This window comes from Zonotrichia albicollis, chromosome 3 (assembly GCF_047830755.1).
Source record: "Zonotrichia albicollis isolate bZonAlb1 chromosome 3, bZonAlb1.hap1, whole genome shotgun sequence".
In the NCBI taxonomy this organism is placed as follows: Eukaryota; Metazoa; Chordata; class Aves; order Passeriformes; family Passerellidae; genus Zonotrichia; species Zonotrichia albicollis.
The window spans coordinates 70,892,226-70,911,234 of NC_133821.1; the positions used below are offsets into that span (position 1 = coordinate 70,892,226).

Sequence of the window (19,009 nt, forward strand, 5' to 3'; positions counted from 1 at the left end):
TGAGACTTAGAGTTGTAATTCTGCCAACTGTTACTCAGAAAAGCAATACTGTTAAGAAATGGGCTTTACTGAATGTGTAAAATACTTGAGGTTTATTTCAGATACTGAATCCTGAAATACAAACCAATATGGCCATACATAGAATATGGATGGAGGAATTAATAAGTGGCACTTAAAAGTTAAACAGAATAGCTGTGATAACTGCAATCAATTTGCTCCCGAGTTTAATTTGAAAAGATTTAGACAAAGGGCTTGCCCTTGAGTAGCTAAATCATATTAATTGAAGCACTTCTACATTGTAATAGGCTATTTATTCCATTTGCACTCTCATGTACACATACACAGTCTTGCTAGAAGATTTATACTTGCTCATCACAATACCATATTTGGTAGGAAAATTAACCAAAAAAAAAAAGTGCTGGGAAGATGAAGGCAGAATTTCCTGGAAAGGATTAGACAAAAACTCATATAAAGAAATAATTTAAGGGTATAAGACTAAAGCAATCCAGGAACTCCATAAGCAGAATGAAACTCTTTTCAGAGAGAAGCTGCTGCAGCAGGCTGAACCTATTTCTCAAATTTCTCTCAGGAGAAACTATAGGACCAGCAATGCTGCATTTTATGAATGAGCAAAATCAACTTAAGATCTGAGAAAAGCGATATGATACAGTTGCAAAAAAAAATTATTTAGGTAATGTAAGAGGCAGGACAGTTGCAGATGTCTACCTCCAAACCTGGCAACCTCAACAATTCTGCTCAGTTAATAACACAAAATTCCACTTCCAAAACCATACTGAGGGTGCCAGATCACCTTTCCATCCTTTACACAGCTGCAGCCTTAGGGCAGCCATCAGGATGAGTAACACTGTGCCAAAGCCCTTCTGCTGCTGAGAAAACTCATGCCTTCCCATCCGTTAAGCCACGTACAATTGAGCAGCTGAAAGCATTTGTCAATCCCTCCTGCTGAACTCGGCACTGCTCTGCAAGAAGGGTTTGGTTCGTTGCCTCCCAGGGAGAGTAAATTGGAATCGCCAGGGAGTAGTTAAACTATCAACCTGTCAAGAACCCAAGCCCTGATTCAAGGATTTTATCCAGCAACCACTTCATGTAAAATACAGAAGCATTTCTGGAAGAGATTGTAACCCAGCATTGTAAACCTATCATTGTAGAGTGCTGCTCTTTATTTCCTCATGAAACTTGCCCAAAAAATGTGCTTTGTTCAGGAGGGGCAGATGTAACCATCAGTCTGATCCACGGGCAGTGATTAAAAAGCTTACCTAAGAAGTAGAAAGTATATTTTTTAATAGTCTTAGGCAGAGGAAGGACAAAACTCATTGTTTGTATGATCTATTTTTTTTTTGGAGTTATTACATATAAAGGATGCACAACCATAACAGGTCCTCTGAATAGATGTAAGATTTAGCTTATTCTAGGAAAAAGTTGGTGGTGTAGCTCCACAATTATTTCCTCTGATGACAAAACTGTCCTGACTTTGGCTCCTTTTTCACCCTGCAGTGTATCTGAGAAACTGATATATGTATTTATATTATAACAGATATATATATTTATGGACTAAAGATACAATTTAAGGCATGCTGTTGTCTTTATCAGTTCGTTACCTGCCAACAGCACATGGCTCCCCTTTTGGCCACTGTAAGGTTCCTGTATACCCGTGAAAGGATCCAGACATCTTCGCCCTACTGCATTTTCTGATGTCTATGTTCAGGCCTCTTGAACTTTTACAAGTTTTCCCAACCTGAGCTTGAGTTGGAACTACCTAAGGAATATGAAACTATGCAGTGTCCTCCATGAACCCTGAAGGAAGGTGAGCCTTCCCCTCAACACAGCAATGGTGAGGCCACATCTGGAGCGTGGGGTCCAGTTCTGGTCCCCTCAGAACAAGAAACGATGGACATACCGGAGCTGATTGTGTGACAGGCCACAAAGATGATGAAGGGACCTACAGGGAATGGCTGAACCAGCTGGGACTGCTCAGCCTAGAGAGGGCTCAGGAGGATCTTGTACAAATACCTAAAGGAGGTACAAAAAAGAAGGAGCCAGGCTCTGGAAAGAGTCAGGACAAGGGACAATGGGCACAAAATGAAACACAGGAGGGTGCCTATGACCATTAGATAATCTCTTTTACTATGAGGGTGACCAAGCACTGGCACAGGTCACAAAGGGATGTTGTGAGGCCACTTTCCTTGAGGTTATGCAAAAATCACTTTGACACAGTTTTGGGCAACCAGCTCTACACTGTGAGACAGCCCTGCCTGAGCAGGAAGGGGGGTGGACAAGATGACCTCCACAAGTCACTTTCAACCACAACAGTCCTGTGATTATCTGAATGAAATACTTCATCCTATGTTAATACGGGAACATTTTTGTAGTAGGTAGGTCAGGCATGAAGTTTGTTTATATGGTGCTATTTTGATAGCTTTACCTTGGTAAATTTCTCCCAAGTGAGTACATTTTTCAGTACCTCCTATCTGTGTTAAAATAAAAAGTTCATCCCCTACTATACTTACAAAGGAACTGCCATTCCCACATATGATAGTACGTGAAAAGTCTTTTAAGCTGTGATTTAATGCAGCTGTTAAGGAAATAAAAAGCTCACATCATTCAAATCTTTAATGGTGTTTTCCATTTTTAAAATAATACTTACTGCCAAACTAAAAAGAGCATGATGTTCTTTTTATACAAAGTTTCTCATAGCAAAACCACTTTGAATACATTTCACATTTCATCGGTAAAAAACGCATTCAGCCTTTCCATGTGTAGACATGTCACTGAAATCAATTACTCTGGAAGAAATATCTTGTGGCAGGCTAGTGATTTAGGCACAATGTTGTATACAGTGTCATGATACTCAATTATACTTTGGTATGCAAGATTAGAGATCACAGAGGAAAAACCAGGTCTTACAATGGACATGTGTAGAGAGACATTTTATTGCAAAAAATAGCAAATGTCTTAAGAACACTAACCAGTGAGTTATTAAAAGCTTCATAGCAAAATATTTAGCCAACTCTGTTACAATATATAGGCTTGAGGTTCTAACAGTTAACACTATGCCTCAACTCACCGAGCAAGTAATGCTCGTGATACATAAACATTGCGCAGTTGAAATACGGAGCTGAATATTTCATTAAATTAAAAAAAAAGAAGGTATTTTATCCTTGATCTTTCATAATCTAAATAATTGAGAAATTACAACATTTTAACAAGCTTGATTTTTTTTGGGAAAAGCCATTAAAAATAATTCCTGAGTACTTAGGGTAAGTGAATATATCAAATCCAACCAATTAAAACCAACACCCTGTTGGGTGAGCCTTGCAGCTTTGAAGGGACATTCTCTAACGTGGCTGTAATGGCAGAATCATGGCCTAAACAGCAATGAAATACATGAAAACCCTCTGATACACACATTCCAATTCTCCTTTTCTTTAGCAATAGCCTACAACTGTCAACTGTGAAGCTTGCTTTGCTGAGAAAAACATTGTTTTAAATGTCAATTCCTTCTGCAAAATCTTGTAATGCAAATTGACACAGCTAAGCCTTCAGTAAACCATCATACCAATAATTATGTGAAATATATAAATCAAAATTTAGGCAAGGGGCTTTCATACTATGTTAGTATAGGTATTGCATTGTATGCTTTGTAGAAGTATTTTGAACACAGAGATCTAGTTACTTAGCATCTTGTTATTGTAATGACAGGCAATATATTCATTCTCCATTTTTGCCTTCAGATGCAAGTTACAATATCATCTTATTATACGCCATGTTTCTATAATCCTGCTGGCGTTCATCATTTTCCTAAGATTTTAATTGAATCTTTCTATTTTGATTTTAAAAGTGCTGTCAATCAAAGTGGTTTAGAGACTTAATCCCAGAAAAAAAATTCAGGTTTCTTACTTTATGTATGCTCTTCCAAAATTACAGGATTAAATTACAATAGATGTAGAAAGATTATTGTACAAAGCATAGTTAATAATTCACAACACTGGTATTCACTTGATCAATTACAGTGAATTCACAAAAATGGTTTTATTATATCCACTCTTTTCTATCCACCCACCCCAGTATGTAAACAAGTTTCTCACTATGACAATGGCAAGACTGCAGTTTCTGAGATGTACTGCAAGTGAAAGACAACACCTAGGAATAAAGCTCTGGATTTCACAATTCCACTACGTGCTCCTGTTCACTTCCCATTCTAGACCACAAGACCACTGCTTTCAGTCTCTTGCAGTCTTTAAATCAAGAGAACTTACAGGCAAATTGAGCTTTTTTTCCTACTGCAGTCTCTTTTGGTGAAAAGTAACATGCGTATATAGAACAAAAGAGATAGTGACTTGGGAATAACTGGAATCAGTCGTAACAAAACTGTCCAAGCAATGACAATGTATAGTATTGCAGCTGAATGTTACTAAGACAAGAAACCCTTGGTTTTACAATGATGAAGATCTCTGTTCGCACAAGCCAATTTTAATGGGCTATTGAGAATTTGGTTAAGAACAGGCTTGTGCAGTCTCACTGAAAAGGAAACACTTGTCAAAATGCTTTTAAAAATACCATATGATATCTTCTAAATTGCAATTTAAATATTAAAATCTTGTTTCAGAAGTTCCTCGTTTCAGGTTGTTACTCAAAAACTCATCATGTTCAAAACTCAAATTATTATGAGATCTTGATATCATAAGAAGCTTTTCCTTATTAGTGAAGTCTTTCTTGACTGCTGCTTGTGGCACAAGTAACCTATCCATGGGGTCCTCCTTGTTTTCTAGTTTCATATAGCCTTTACTGTTGCTCCGATCCAGCCTGGGCCAGCTGGGGTGTTTCCTTTGTTCAGCTTGGACAGTGAGCGTAGACGGACCCCTGTCCAAATCCAGGGACTTAGAATGTGAGGACAGAAGATGCAAAGATGTGTTGGAACCAAACTGCTTCCTGGCAGCACCAGGCGATAAAAGCTTTCCTGTGCTTGGTCCAAGGGTCATAGAAGACTTGAAGGGATCAGATGGAGTGTCCACAAATGAATTGTGTCGTGGCAGCATGGAAGCAGCTGGTCTGTAGGATTCATTGGTATCAGTTAGTGGAATTGCAAGAGAATCCATTGACAGATTTCTAGACTGATTCCTGGAGATCTCTGAGTCCTCAGTTATGTTGTCTATACTGGGTTCATCGATAACACAGTTATTCAGTTTAATTACCGGCAGTGTGAAAGCACTAATGGAAGAAGATACAATGGATTTTGTTTCACACTTTATGGAGTTAGTGTTTTTGTCATCTGAAGCCTTGCTGGTGTGAGGATAAAGTCCAAACACTGAACCAGATTGCTCAGCCAGCAGAGGTGGCAGGAGGCTACTAGTGGTCCTATCTTCATTTAGGGTAATCTCATCTTCTTCAGCAGAACTATCCATTCTAAGATTGCTCTTGAAGCCAGAGAAAGGCGCAACTGTGTTTGCAGCCAGCCGTGATGCACAGGAGCTCCCGCTGTGCCGGAGTTCTGCTTCCCCCAACAAGCCAGTGAAGGCACCACTCAGCTGCTTCTGTTCCCTGATCCTCAGGGTGTGGATGTCTATTACAGTGGAGTATATGTCTCTCATGTGTATTATTTTTGTTTCCTTGTCACGGTTTTCATGGAGAATGGCATTTGCACAAATAAAAATGAAGATTCCAATGCCCATTGTGAAAGGTCCCAGCATTTTCATCTTATCTGAGTGCACATGCTGTTCAAAGAAGCGAAGCAAAATGCTTCCTTGGTTTCTTGGGGTCCGGGTTTCATTTACAGATGGATTATCTTCAGAGCCTAACAGCTGTTCCTTCTGGGGCCAGTATCCAAGGATGGCCATTGCAATTCCAAAGAATGCGATAAGCACTCCCAAAACAAGAAAGAATCCCGATGGAGAATAGAGACGGATTTTGCCCCTGACAATTACTACATCTGTCCTGGGCCGCCGCCGAACTGGTTTCTTCTCCTCAGGAACTGGTACTCCAGCAAGATTTACATGTTGCTGAGATCTGGCAGAGTCTTGCCTTTTTAAGGCAGCCAGTCCTGTTATGACTCCTCCGGTTGCTATCATAGCTCTATATTGTGCCCTGGAGAAAAAAAAAGAAGCAAAAATGTTGAGGCAAGCAAAGGCCGTCTCTACAAAACTAAATAGTTTTTTGTTAATATGAAAATATTTCTTGATAATTAAAACACTCTTGACTATAAAAAAGCTACTACTATAGCTCCAGTTGTGACATAGTTGCAGTTTTGAGATTCACATGGTATCCTAGAAAAATTATTTTCCCAAAGTCCTTTTTCACTGTAAATATCGATAATAAAGCTTCCATCAGTGATACAGACAGTAAAGCTAGTGTTCTTAGTGGTGATATATCAGGAATAAAGATAAAATAGCCAGAAGTCTTACCAGGTAATTTATCTCTCAACTGGTCTGCAGCAAAGTCAATAATATATTATTACCTTATTGATAATTTCAGCACTTTAGCTACTAGTTATTTTTAAAACTTCTGAGACACAATGTCTGTGACTACAGTTCATTCTACATTTCCCCTTCAAGAGATCTTTCCTGATAGATTTCAGCATATAATCACACATATTTATTACAGCCTTTATATAAGCTCTTATCAAGTCTATTCAGATTTCCTGAGTCTCAGCTGAAGCATCATTTTTGCCTTTCTTAATAATGTTGATCCTCACATATATAGATATTTTCCCCCTTTGTTTCTTCCTCTTGGACTATTGGTCAAAAACCTCAGTTTTTATCAGACAAGAAATTTTCATAAATTTCAAATTAATAATTCCAAATTTCCTTAGTTTTATGAGGAGATTTTATTTCATTGTAGACTTACTTTGGTACCTGGTTGCCTGTTTACATGAGAAATATTAACCAGCAAGGGTTCAAAAGACAAAGTCACATTTGATCGTTTTTTATGAGCAAAAGTAATAAATGAAACAACACAGTTCAGGATAATTCTATTTTACAAGGCATTTTGACTCAAAAATATTTTTTGTGCTTAATTAACTAGTATTGGAATTAATGAGAGATGACATTATAGAGTAAAATTAAGATACTGTAAGTTAGGTATGAAAAAATTATGTCCTCTTTGGCAGTGTTATTCTGCTCAGAGATGAAGAAAGGCTGACAGCCTGCCGCAGAGGAAAAGGCTCTGTGTCAAAGCTGGGGGTGGTTTAAAAAGCAAAACCAAAGTGGGACTGAGTGAACAAAGAGAGGTGCTGAAAAGCAGAGGTAAAGCAAACCGGTGACTGCTTCCAATTTACAGGCAGTGATTCTCATCAGATCCCTCAAACTTGTCATTTTGTTTTAGATTTTAGCAGTGCACCTCTGGTAAGAAAAACCAAAAAACATTAGATCTCCTGTGTTAGGAGAGGCAGACAGACTCTGTTATGATATGACGCTGTCACAGATTTCCAGCACTGCAAGCAGGTGCCACATAAGCACATCTACAAGCAGCAATCGGCCCAACCCACCAAATATGAACTGGATTAGGAAATTAACAAGGCATTTGAAAAAGGTGACTAAGTGGAAGGAAATTGAAAACAGTGATTCAGATGACAGAAAGACTAACAACCCTGAACTCCCTCCTTGTATTAGAGGACAGAGGGCTTCCTCTCTTTCTGGGAAACCTTTCCTTTACGAAGAAAAGATTTGAAAAAGTCTAGGCTGATAAGTATACTGCATTTTCTGAATTTTTGCAAGAGAAATCATAACATTATTACAAAAATCTCAGAAATTTCACTTGTACTCTCAGGTTTCATGTTCATAATCTCTCTGTGAATTTTCAGACTTTGTAATTAATTTCCTTTTTGATGCTCCCTGGACAATTTCCATACTTCAGTGCAAGTTAATGTCTTGAATGCTTTGTTAATTTTTTTTTAAGATAAAAATGTTTAAATACCCCAAAGAAAGTGATTTGACATTGATAGTCTTTCAAACTTTCTCGTGTGCTTACATGTTTATGGGTTTCAGCCAAAGCAAAAGTTCCTTATTCTGTAAAACAATGTTTTGAATGCCTGGACAGAAATAAACAGGACTTAGTCATTACAAAAGATGTTATATTTTGTTATGACTCAATTAAATATAATTTGTTTTCTCTATTAAATAACTTAAGGTAATTACAGCACATCTTTACTGAAATGTAAAATCATTTAGCTCTAATCTAGTTTGTTCCATTAATCTTTTACAATTGCCAGACCTTTGTGGTGAACAAGGAGTTTCCATATTCACATGGTATTTTACAGGCACACATGAACCCACTCTGCTTCTTCTCAGGGCTGCCAAGGAAGGGCACAGGCACAGCAGCTTAGTGCTAAATTCACACTGTGTCTGTTGGCAGGGTTTGTTATTTTATGTACTCTTCTCTGCTCATCACAGCTACCTGAATTGCACCAAGGCTGAACAGAATAAGCTTACATCTGCTTGCTAAATATTTTAAACATACCTCTAGCAAGATGTCCTCTCTAACTCCAAAAAGCAGAGCAAATAAAAACATGCTTAAGAATTACATTTGGGGGTATCTTTCTGTAGAAAGTTCTTATTTGCAAGTTTTGCAGAAACTGGGAAGCCATATCTCAAATTCATTATTATCTATTACTTGAAGGACAGAAATTGAGATTTCTGAAAGTGAGAAGAAAGCAAGATCTCTCAAGGCACACAGCTGGGTTCCAAACTATTCTATGATTCTGTGATTTCAGGGGAACATATTCCTCTCTTCCTTTTTACTGCATCAGAAATTGGGCTCAGGGGAAAAAAAAGTCTGGCTGCCAAAAGACACAAGCTTATTTTGTACATAGAAAGAGTCTCTTTCCTATTTCTTGAGTTTACATCAATGTTATTGTACTTTCTTTCACAGAAAAAAATCACAATCAGGTTTGTAAATAATAATTTGCGATAAGCCAATTTTGATATTTCCTGCATCTAATAAAATCAATAGCACTAAAATACATATTGGTACGAGATGGTTTCACTTCATCCTAGCAGCTTTACCAAATCAATTACTATGAAGTGCATATTAATAAGAAAACTGTATTTTAGAAAATACTGTATTTATAATAGATATTGAAGATACATATGTTTTATTCTGCAAATCTGTTTGGTTTTGTCACATATGAGGCACAATATGAGTGCTGCTCATTACATGCTGCTTAAAATAGAAATAGATTGGTGCAGTTCCACCTTTCCACCCTTGAGGGAGGCCCAGCAGGACTCAGAGGCCTCCCAGACCTCCCACTGTCAGGCAATAGGACACCTGGTGGACGAAGGGAAGTGGAAGGGGGTCCCTATTTGAGGAGGTAATAAAGATTCCTCCAGACCTCCACACTACCCAGGTGCTGCTTCAGAACAGGTATGAGACCCTGGATCTAGAGGGTCAGCCAGAGGATGTAGAAGAAAATGATCTGCCCAGGGAGCCTCCCAATTATGCATCATGTGTCAGAAGGATCAGCACCTCTAACATCAAGAAGAAAAGAAGGGTAATCGTAGTGGACGATTCCCTTCTGAGGGAACAGAGGGCCCCATATGTTGACTGGACCCATCCCACAGGGAAGTCTCACTGAGAGACTGCCTGGGCTGACCCAGCCCTCTGGTTATTGCCCACTGCTGATACTCCAGGCTGGCAGTGATGAGAGTGAAAAAAGAAGCGTCAGGGCAATTGAAAGGGACTTTAGGGCACTGCGTCAAGTGGTTGATAGGGCAGGAGCACAGGTGGTGTTCTGCTCATCCCTTTGGTGGCTGCAGAGCACAGAGCAACTGGCAGGAATGGGTTGCACAGGATGTTCTAGTAGCTCTAACTAACTTCTCATTCCACTGCTATTTATTTCTCTCTTTGACCTAAGAGGCCACCACCTTAATACCCATCTTTCCTGCCTAATGACCACAACTGTACTGCTTCCAAGTAATTGTTTTTCAGAGATGGCCTAACTATTAAAAATCTAATTTTTCTCTCAGTAACTATTACCAACTCTCAACTTGCAGTAAGCTTTAAAGCTTGAGGCTTCTACTTTAAATGCCTGAAAACTAATGCCTTATCTAATTTGTTCAACTATTTTGGTTTTATGTAAGTTCTTACTTCTACCTACAACTTAGTCTTTTGAATACGTGCAAAATAATTGGAATTACACAGAGATCTTTCACTTAATTTCAAATTCTTCCCTGCAAAGATGGGAAGCAAAATTTTCTTTCTCTCATTTATTCTTTAAAAAATGACTGAGAATTATATGAAATTATCAGAACTGCACATGTTATTTCCTTGTAGTTTAACTTGATGTAAAGTTTTCTGAAAAGTTCAATTCTTGTGTGTTAGCAAAAAAATTAAACATTACTGCAGTAAGAAGTACCGTGTGAAATCAGAACCTGATTTCTATTACTACAGCATTTCCTATCTGACTATTTCAGCTTATTAGGAAATTTATTTCCCAACAGTATTTGTTATAATTTTACTAAATTTTGAATTTTAACAAGAACACGAATTTTAATATCAGCGAAAGTTTCTTTCACATTTGATAAACCTAGAATCCCAGAAATTATGGAGGTGACAGACTGTTTACTCATAAAATGTTCCTCATAATCAAGAATGCAAATGACAAAATCATAAGAGAAGATGCAACTGAGTAAACAATATTAAGCTGTATTTAACACATCTATAGTTTCTACTGATGAACAATGTATACAAAACAATATGCTATCTCTGCACAGAAGTTGTCATCTGGTACAATCTGTTCTATTGCAAGGATAAAAATATCCATCTTTATAGGCCCAAAGGGATTAATCATTCTGGTAGAGACTATACTGCAATAGCCAAACAGAGAGTAGTTCCACAAGAAACAGAGAAAACCATCTCAAATTACAATTTTATTTAGCAGCAATTTTTTATTTAGCAGAGCTTAGCAAGCAGCCCCTCCAACAGCCCACCACACCAACAGGACCACCTTACAATGATTCCCCCTTCTCCTATCCATTCATGAAAACATGGCCTGGCTGAACAGATTAAAAAACAAAGCAAGCATGCAAAATCAAAATTTTGCATTCATGATTATGGGGTATTTTAATTTAACTTTAATTGATGATAGCTGAGAAGAAAGCATGTGGAATGTGGCACTGAAAATCTTCATAACTTCAGCTGATATTTCAAAGTCATGCTAGCAAAAGCCAAGGGTGTGACATTTAAAACATTAAAGCTTTGAAATCTCCAGGTGAATCCAACCCATTTGGGTTCAAATTCCCTTTAATGGTGTCTCTTCTAGGCGGAATAAGCTTAGGGACCAATCACACCCTTTTAACGTCCTGGTTGCCGATTTGCCTGTGGAAGCAGGCCAAATTGTGCAAGCAGTTTCACAGCACAAAGAAGGAAAGGCAAGCTGCCCACAGGCCAGGCAAGGCAAGAGCACCAGGGTGTCCAAGTGGCAGCGGTAAGCAGACATTGAAAGAGAAGGTTCCCTAGATGGTGGTAGACCATGCAGCTGTATCCAACAGTCTGTATCTGCTTTATAATAGTATCATGTTAAACAGTCAAATCTTCGCAATCATAACTGAAAAATAAAAGTTTGCTATTAAGGACACATCTGTTGGGAAATCTTAAGTCTGATCCAGTTATTTTTAAAATCTGTATCTGGCAGTGGTTTTCAAATCTGCACTGTACTGGTTGAAGCAAGACCACAGGGGCCCAGCAGTTACCTCTGCAGAATCTGTCAAAGACAACTAGCCATGGCACATCAGAACTTTTCCATTGTCCTACTATATAAACTTGAGAACTCAAACAAAGAAGGGAAAATTAATTTTTAAAAAACAAGTTCAGGCTTTAATGAGAGTTACAAGATCTCATTTTTATACATATTTTTATAACTGTACTGTGTCATTTTGAAGCACACACAAAGAGCACCTTTGCATTGCACAAAAGGTCACAGTTCCTTTCTATCAAAGCAACTTGGATGCAAATTTCAGTTGTGGCAGGCATTTGAAGGAGACAAACTGAATCCACAATGGATATATCAAATACCTATTTGCACTCAAATTCATTCTATTTCATTAGTAAACCTGGACCATGGCACTCTTAATTGTGATCATTTTGACAGTCCACTGCCTTGTACTAAAGCACAGCAAGGAATGTACAGGTGTGCCTGTGAGTAACCTAACTTCCTAAGCTAGCTTTACTCAAGCTCTTACAATAAGTGTCTGCATTACAACTCAGTGGAGAGGGTATAAAATTACACCAAACCCCAGCAATTATGATAAGAAAGCCTTGGTCTTTCACTGTTATTTGGAGGAGGGGAAAATGAAACTCATACCAAAGCACCGAACTAGTCTAACAATGTTATACTTAATTAAGTAATTCTCTCAACTGGACAGGGACCAGACCTTTCTTACAGAGACACAGCTGATCAATACCCAAATCATCACAAGGATTCCACTTCTGTTGGCAGTAATACAACCCTCTATTTCCTTTAGAAATCTTTTTCTCTCCTTCAGAGGGAGAAAGTTCCTTCCTTTATCCAGTTTGCACCTCTTCTGTGTGTCATTGTCTCATGTCCTAAAACCATCTGCTTGGTTCTGGCTTCTTGATCACCCCTCTGTAGGTACTGGGGGTTTGTCCTTCCAGAGCCTCCTCTTCCTCAGGGCTGAATCCCTGAAGAAGGATTCAGCCTCCCAGCTCAGTCTGTTCTCAGAAGACAGCTTCGGGTCCTGGCCTCCCTGGAGCTCCATGCTGAACTTACTGCAGTCTGCAAACACCTTTCTTCACACTTTATTAATATGAAACTCCTTTTCTTGAAACCACCTGGACCTTTATTTGGCTCTAAACTACTAACATGAAATAATAATAAAGTAATAACTAGGGAATTTGAACTAAAATTTGCAAACTTAGAAATACTGATAAATATAATTGCAGTGTAAGAGAGAGTGCCTGTTACTCAGATTTGGGGAGTGCTGTGACTCCATACTTTAAATCACAGCAAAAAAAAATCCCTTTTGAATTACTTCATCACTTACAGTATCTGCCATATACATTAATTATTCCAACTATTATGCCAAGGTCAAATGTAAGGTGAACACCCAGCAGTACTGCATAAAGATGAATGCCTGAGCTGCTTATCCTCTTTGCTATTATTTCTCCTTCAGCCTGATCCTTTCAGTGGCTCATATATTGTAATTCTGTGCAAAATCAGCAACATTCAATACTGGCAGCATTACACAGAGCTCGTTAGCTACTCACAAAAGCACAGAACACACATCAAAGAGGGAAAGAAGGAACCTGAGTTTCTATATTTTGTTTTCAAGACGCTGCTCTATGACTTGGCCTAGATTTGGTCTGCCAGCTTTTGCCTGGCCCAGTTGAACTCACTTTTAAATTTGTTCCATCCACAACTATGTCTACTGGCACACTGCAGTAGAGCAGGTGTGAGTCTAGAGAAGTCATGGATTTTACCAAGGTAAAACTCCAGAAAAACAAGGTGGCTGCCGAGGTCCCCTATGTCTAAAACAGCTTTGCAGTCATCACACAGTGAACCAAACATGTTCTCAGGTCACAAAACACCTGTCTCACACAGCATACACCCACCTGTCCCACCACTGTCATGTGTGATGTCCTGAATTCCCAGCTGTCCATCTCTCTCTAGCTGTAACATTTTAAAGTCCTAGATGATAAACTAAAGAAACACAAGATCTCAGGCACTGCATGTGTTTATTTGTGGAATGCTTACATAACCTCTGTATCCACTGTATTAAATTATCAGTAAATTCAGAGCTGTAACTTGTTTTTGGAAGCATGCACCTGTAACTTCTTTACTTATGCATAAAAATTTCCACTTCCTATGCACATATACATCACATCTTGTTCCAAAATCTATTACAGACCAACAGCAAAAAGCAAGGAGCTAAAAAAAGTCTGAGGAAACAAAAATGGCAAGTTGCTTTATACTATTTGAAGAAAAGTTGTTTAAAATGCAATTGATTAATAAAGTTTTTCAGTTTTCTTCCTGGAAGAAAAAAAAATTCTCAGAATATGCACACAGAAAAATAAAAACTGGATAACAAGGTTTCACTGTTGCTTTTATTTTCTTTCATTATCCAGTTTGTCAGAGTTTTTCTACTAAAAAACAGCGAGGATTTTTTTAGCCTAAACTGAGCAAGGTGACAACTGCCCTTAATGACTGAAGTGACAAAATCTGTTTCCAAGCTATTTTAGCACTTTAGTTTGTGTAAAACCATTTTCTAGTGAAAATCAAATGGAAGCAGATATTGGCTATTTAGCCAAATATTCATAATTATTTTAGATACTTTTGTCCAATCAAACTATTAGTGTTCATATTCAGTACATAGAAATCCTGGTTTATATAGGTCTACAGGTGAGAGAAGTAAACTATTTTAAATCTTTTATGCCATGCAATCTGTCGCTTTCAGTTACAAGAGAAAGTAAAGCATTTTATCAAACATAATCACTTTATAAGCACAAACTAATTTAAAATGTGTTAAAGAAGCAGACGGATATTTATGTATTTGTTTTAATTTGGAGTTTTTTTAGTTTTTATCTTTTAGACATCACCAAGAAAAAAAAAAGAGCTTATTTCAGAAGAAAGTGAAAATTTTGAGGTAATACTATAGCCTATCAACCCCAAAAATGAAATCCAAAATGCACAGAACTAATCTAAATTGTGAAGCAAGTTCACACAATGCAGATCAGAGACCAGTTATCAACCACAAGTCATGAAATAAATTTTATAATGGTCTCTAGATGTTTCTGAAAGACTGAATGTGTAAAAGCAGAGTAAAGGATTTGTTCTCTATCGTCTACTGCAAAGGAAAAGTATGACTAAACACTCCAGGGTTCAGCACTCCAGAAAGGCTCAGTTTCCTAATTAAAAAAAAAAAAAAAAAAAAACAAAACATGAAACAAGATTGGAAATGTTAGGAAATACCTTAATTTTCAAGCCCTAGAACTGCTGGTTCTTCAATTCTTACACAAAAAATGTTGAATAAGACACTGACTGACACTTGGTGTGGAGGTAAAAGTGCAGCTATGCCGGGGTGCTCTGGCTACCGTTTTACACTCACATATCATCCAGCTTAACTTAAGCAATATGGTACTTGATTTAGTCAGAGACAAAATCTCCAGTCTGGACACACACCTAATACGTGTCAGCAAGTAGCTCTCAAGACCATACACCAAACAAATGTCCTTATCTGCACTACACGCTCAGTTAATCAAGTTAATTCACAGGTTCTAACAACTGTAATTTCCCACTGCATACATGTCCAATGACTCTAAGATCAAACAGTACCAGGAACAAAATGGAGTAGGTATTTCACAGAAGGCTTAAGTAATACCCATATTAGATATGAAATCAAATCTATTTGCTCTACAACTAAGATGTCTGAGCAGCACTTTCACCTTGACCTAGAAAATAATTCCTGTGAATTATTTCTAAAACACACAAACTCAAAAGGAGCAGGAGTAAGCATGCTGTGTTTACTCTCAAAGACATAGCACCAATTTTTTCAACATAAATAATGCAAGACTCTAATTCTGAAGAATATTTAGTTATCTATACTGCGCAGTTGTATTAGCAAATCTCAGTGAATAATAGAGGTTAAAAAATTATTTTAAGTGCTCAACAGAACTTAAACATCTAGGACCAAAAAGTAACTGTGAAAGCCACAGACCTAGCCTTATTTGTCCATTAACCCTGGCAATGTAATTTTAAATTAGTGGCTGATTTACTTGGGAACTGCGGTGTCCCGAGTGCCAGGCCCTTCCACCAGCAGGAAACTTCTTCCTACATCATTAGTAAATGACCCCATGCAAGGGGTCTTTAGAAGGAGAACTGGAATCTGGGATCCCTGAGCACCCCAGCCACAAGGTGTGAGTGCTTGTATGGCCAAGAGAAACATTTGCCATGGCTCAACTGTGGCCCTAAGCTATCATCACACCCGCCTTGTCTGTAATTTCCTTCTGAAATCTCTTCTGAAAACATGGATGTTCCTTACACTGCAGGCCTTTATGCAAGTTAATCTGCTCTGCCAGGTAGCAACACAGATCAGCTCCTCCTAAGGTCTGTTGTTATCACTAACAAGGTCACAGTATCTGAGCTGTCACATCTAAAGACAGTTCCAGCATCTCAACACTAATTTTTGGTGATTCAGAGGTACAGGTGGGCTCTCAATTACAATGCCATTGTATTTGTTCACAGGGGCAGAAAAATCAGTGTATGAGGTTTAGGTTATTCTATGTTAGCAAATCAATTAGGCTATCATTATATCACAGCTATTATTAGTACATTAATAATGGAGGGAAAATTTTCTTGGGTCTCAAGAATCCCACAAAAATAAGCAAACTGGTTAGTATGATGCTATTTCCAGTATGTCAACAATAGTTTCAAATACCAGATACAAAAACAGATAGTCACACTATTTCACAGAGAATGGAAAGCATAGTTCAAAAATAATTCTGGTATACCACACAGTGAAACATTTTTGTCCATTTATGGATGACAGAGAAATAAACGATCAGTAAGTTAACAGTAAACCTCAATTATGTCTTCAACTGCAGACTAGAATGATCCTGCCAGACATCCACACGGGGGCATCAGTAGAACCTGTAAGCATCCACACTACTACTTAGCCTATTGATGGGTAAACACAAGTTACAAAGTGCACACAACAGCAGCAGTTTCAAGACACAGATTACTATTTTACATGTCTAAAACAACGGAAATGTTGAAATATGAAGCCACTTCTGCTATGCAAATTATCCATCACAACCAATTTCTTCTGTAACTGTAAACAGCTCCATTGTCACTTGTATTATAATAACCACTCTCTTTGTAGAACCCAAAACTAAAGGTACTATAAACAGAAGGAACCCACTGGGACCAAAGTAACCTGTGAGCAGTGAGACACTAAGAGAAAGACATGCTGAAACACTGTGGGCCAAATTTATGGAACTGAATCCTAAGCTCTGGTAGCAGAATTCACTTACACAGGATACATAACTTGCATAACAACTCCCTCTTTTTTTTTACCACCAAAAATCTGTGAACATTATTGGGAGTTAAAGCCAAACAATTCCTTGGTAGTACATGAAGAAAGGTCAGCTAAACAGAACAGAATAACTGCTACCTCCTCAATTCTACTTGCTTCCAGAATGTCCGAGTGTTGTAAGCACAAATGACTTGACATAAAGCACATAACTTGTGAACCCTAAAAGGTCTGCCTCCCTCACCTCAGACACCCACACTCCATACTGCTGCCCTACATTTTAAACATACACAGCTCATCCATGGGACCGAGTCCTCTGATATATGGCTAAATTGCTTTTCATTTTATCTCTATAAATCAGCATATTACTGTCCTGGTATTTTGCAGAAAACCACCTCCTTCAGTTGTTCCAGTTAAGACTGAGTTCCTAATAGAGAGCCTGTGGAACAGCAGACTGCCAGGCCTTAGGAAAATTAGAATAATTCTAGCACATGGGGACTGATCAACAGCAATACTGGCTAAGGCATGGTGCCCTAGTTAAGGACCTATTAACGGATGCATTGCTGATAACATGCTGGCTTATCTGGTGTGTTGTGCATTTTCAGTGCCCTCCATCTGTAAAGTCTATATATCTGTGTTTTAACATATTTGACCTGCGCTGTAATTGCCCATGTAATTTAAAACATTATCTCAGTTGACTCGTGTGATCATGACAGATGTCAACACTGACTGATGCTAGCTAACATTTTAATTTAGGAGGAGATGCAAACTATTATTAGCATGTATTATAGGCTGCAATTTCTTCACAAAGACTTGTAGTAATTTTTCACTCTTTGAGGTCCTCATTTACTTTATTGTTACATCACCTCATGCCATTAATATTTTACTTACTTTGCTTTAGCCTGGATATAGCCATTGTTAATTAAAGAGATAAATATCAGTTTAACTTAATGTTCTCCTGACTTACACAAAGCCAGTATAATGTTCAGAATCAAGCACTTAGAAATTAGGCACACTTAAACTAAAGTGAATGCATAACTATGATTGTTTGAGGCACCTTGTTAAAAACTGTTGATCTGTGATACAAATATAGACAGCATAAACAATTAAGAGATGATTCCAACAAGAAGCTAGATGTCCAAAAGACAGAAAATATAGTCAGGATTTTCCAGTTAGTGCAAAATTTAAATTTCTGGCTTTAGGATCTTCTCAGATAATCACAGAGCATTTGCAGCTATCAGTCAGTCTGGTATGTCTAAACATTTAGTCAAATTTCTGAACACATTGCTGAAGAGAAAAGAAAGCAGGGTCAGTAAAACTTAGCAGACTACTGAATGATAACAGATACAGTATGGGTTACTCTTTTCTTTTAGGAAACTACTGCAAAACTGCCAACTCTGTGTAAAATAATAGGATGAAGAAATTGGGAGAAGAAGATTAAGCTCGAAGTGTAGCTACAGGAAGCTGTCAGCAGCTTACCATAAAGTTTTCAGTTCAGAGTGTAGAGAAAAGAGTGAAATACAATGACACCAGCTAATTACTTTTTCAGTAGAAGGCTAGCAACACATTGCCAAATTACTTCAAATAGATTTATTTAAGCAGTTAAAGCAACAAGTAAAAGCAACACTAAAATTATCTATGCAAATTTGAAGGCATTCACTAAAACTCACAGAAAATAGAACACTTTTAAACAAATCTTTATTTATGATTCCTCTTTTCTCACAGTTCTGTTCAAAGGTCACAATTCAAAACATGTTCCTCCTAGAGGAAATACGGCAGCAGTGCTAATGTAAGTATGGAGTAAGAGGCAGCTTTAAAATATAGCAGACATTATGGAACAGTTGGGACTGTCCAGATTATTCCAACCAGAGCATGCCTGAAGTGCAACCAGTCTCTAATTTTGTGAGATATTGTCACAATGTGCTGATTCTGAACACAGGCACTGAGCTCTTTCACTTCCTTATGAAAACCTCAAGGGCTTGAGTCTGCAGAAAAGGCCCTTCCTAGAAAAA

General features: G+C 37.9%; 1 protein-coding gene across 2 annotated transcripts in view; it reads right to left on the reverse strand.

The window, feature by feature from the left end:
* Positions 1-467: 467 nt before the first annotated feature.
* The window catches only part of TMEM200A (transmembrane protein 200A), a 55,906-nt gene continuing 37,364 nt past the window's right edge, over positions 468-19,009 (reverse strand). The window contains exon 3 of one of the 2 annotated variants that reach the window (XM_074537829.1): positions 468-6,102. In XM_074537829.1, the coding sequence (XP_074393930.1) occupies positions 4,611-6,086 (1,476 nt within the window). In that variant the 5' untranslated portion in view covers positions 6,087-6,102 and the 3' untranslated portion in view covers positions 468-4,610. The remainder of the gene's footprint in view (positions 6,103-19,009) is intronic. The other variant, XM_074537828.1, reaches the window with a different exon arrangement.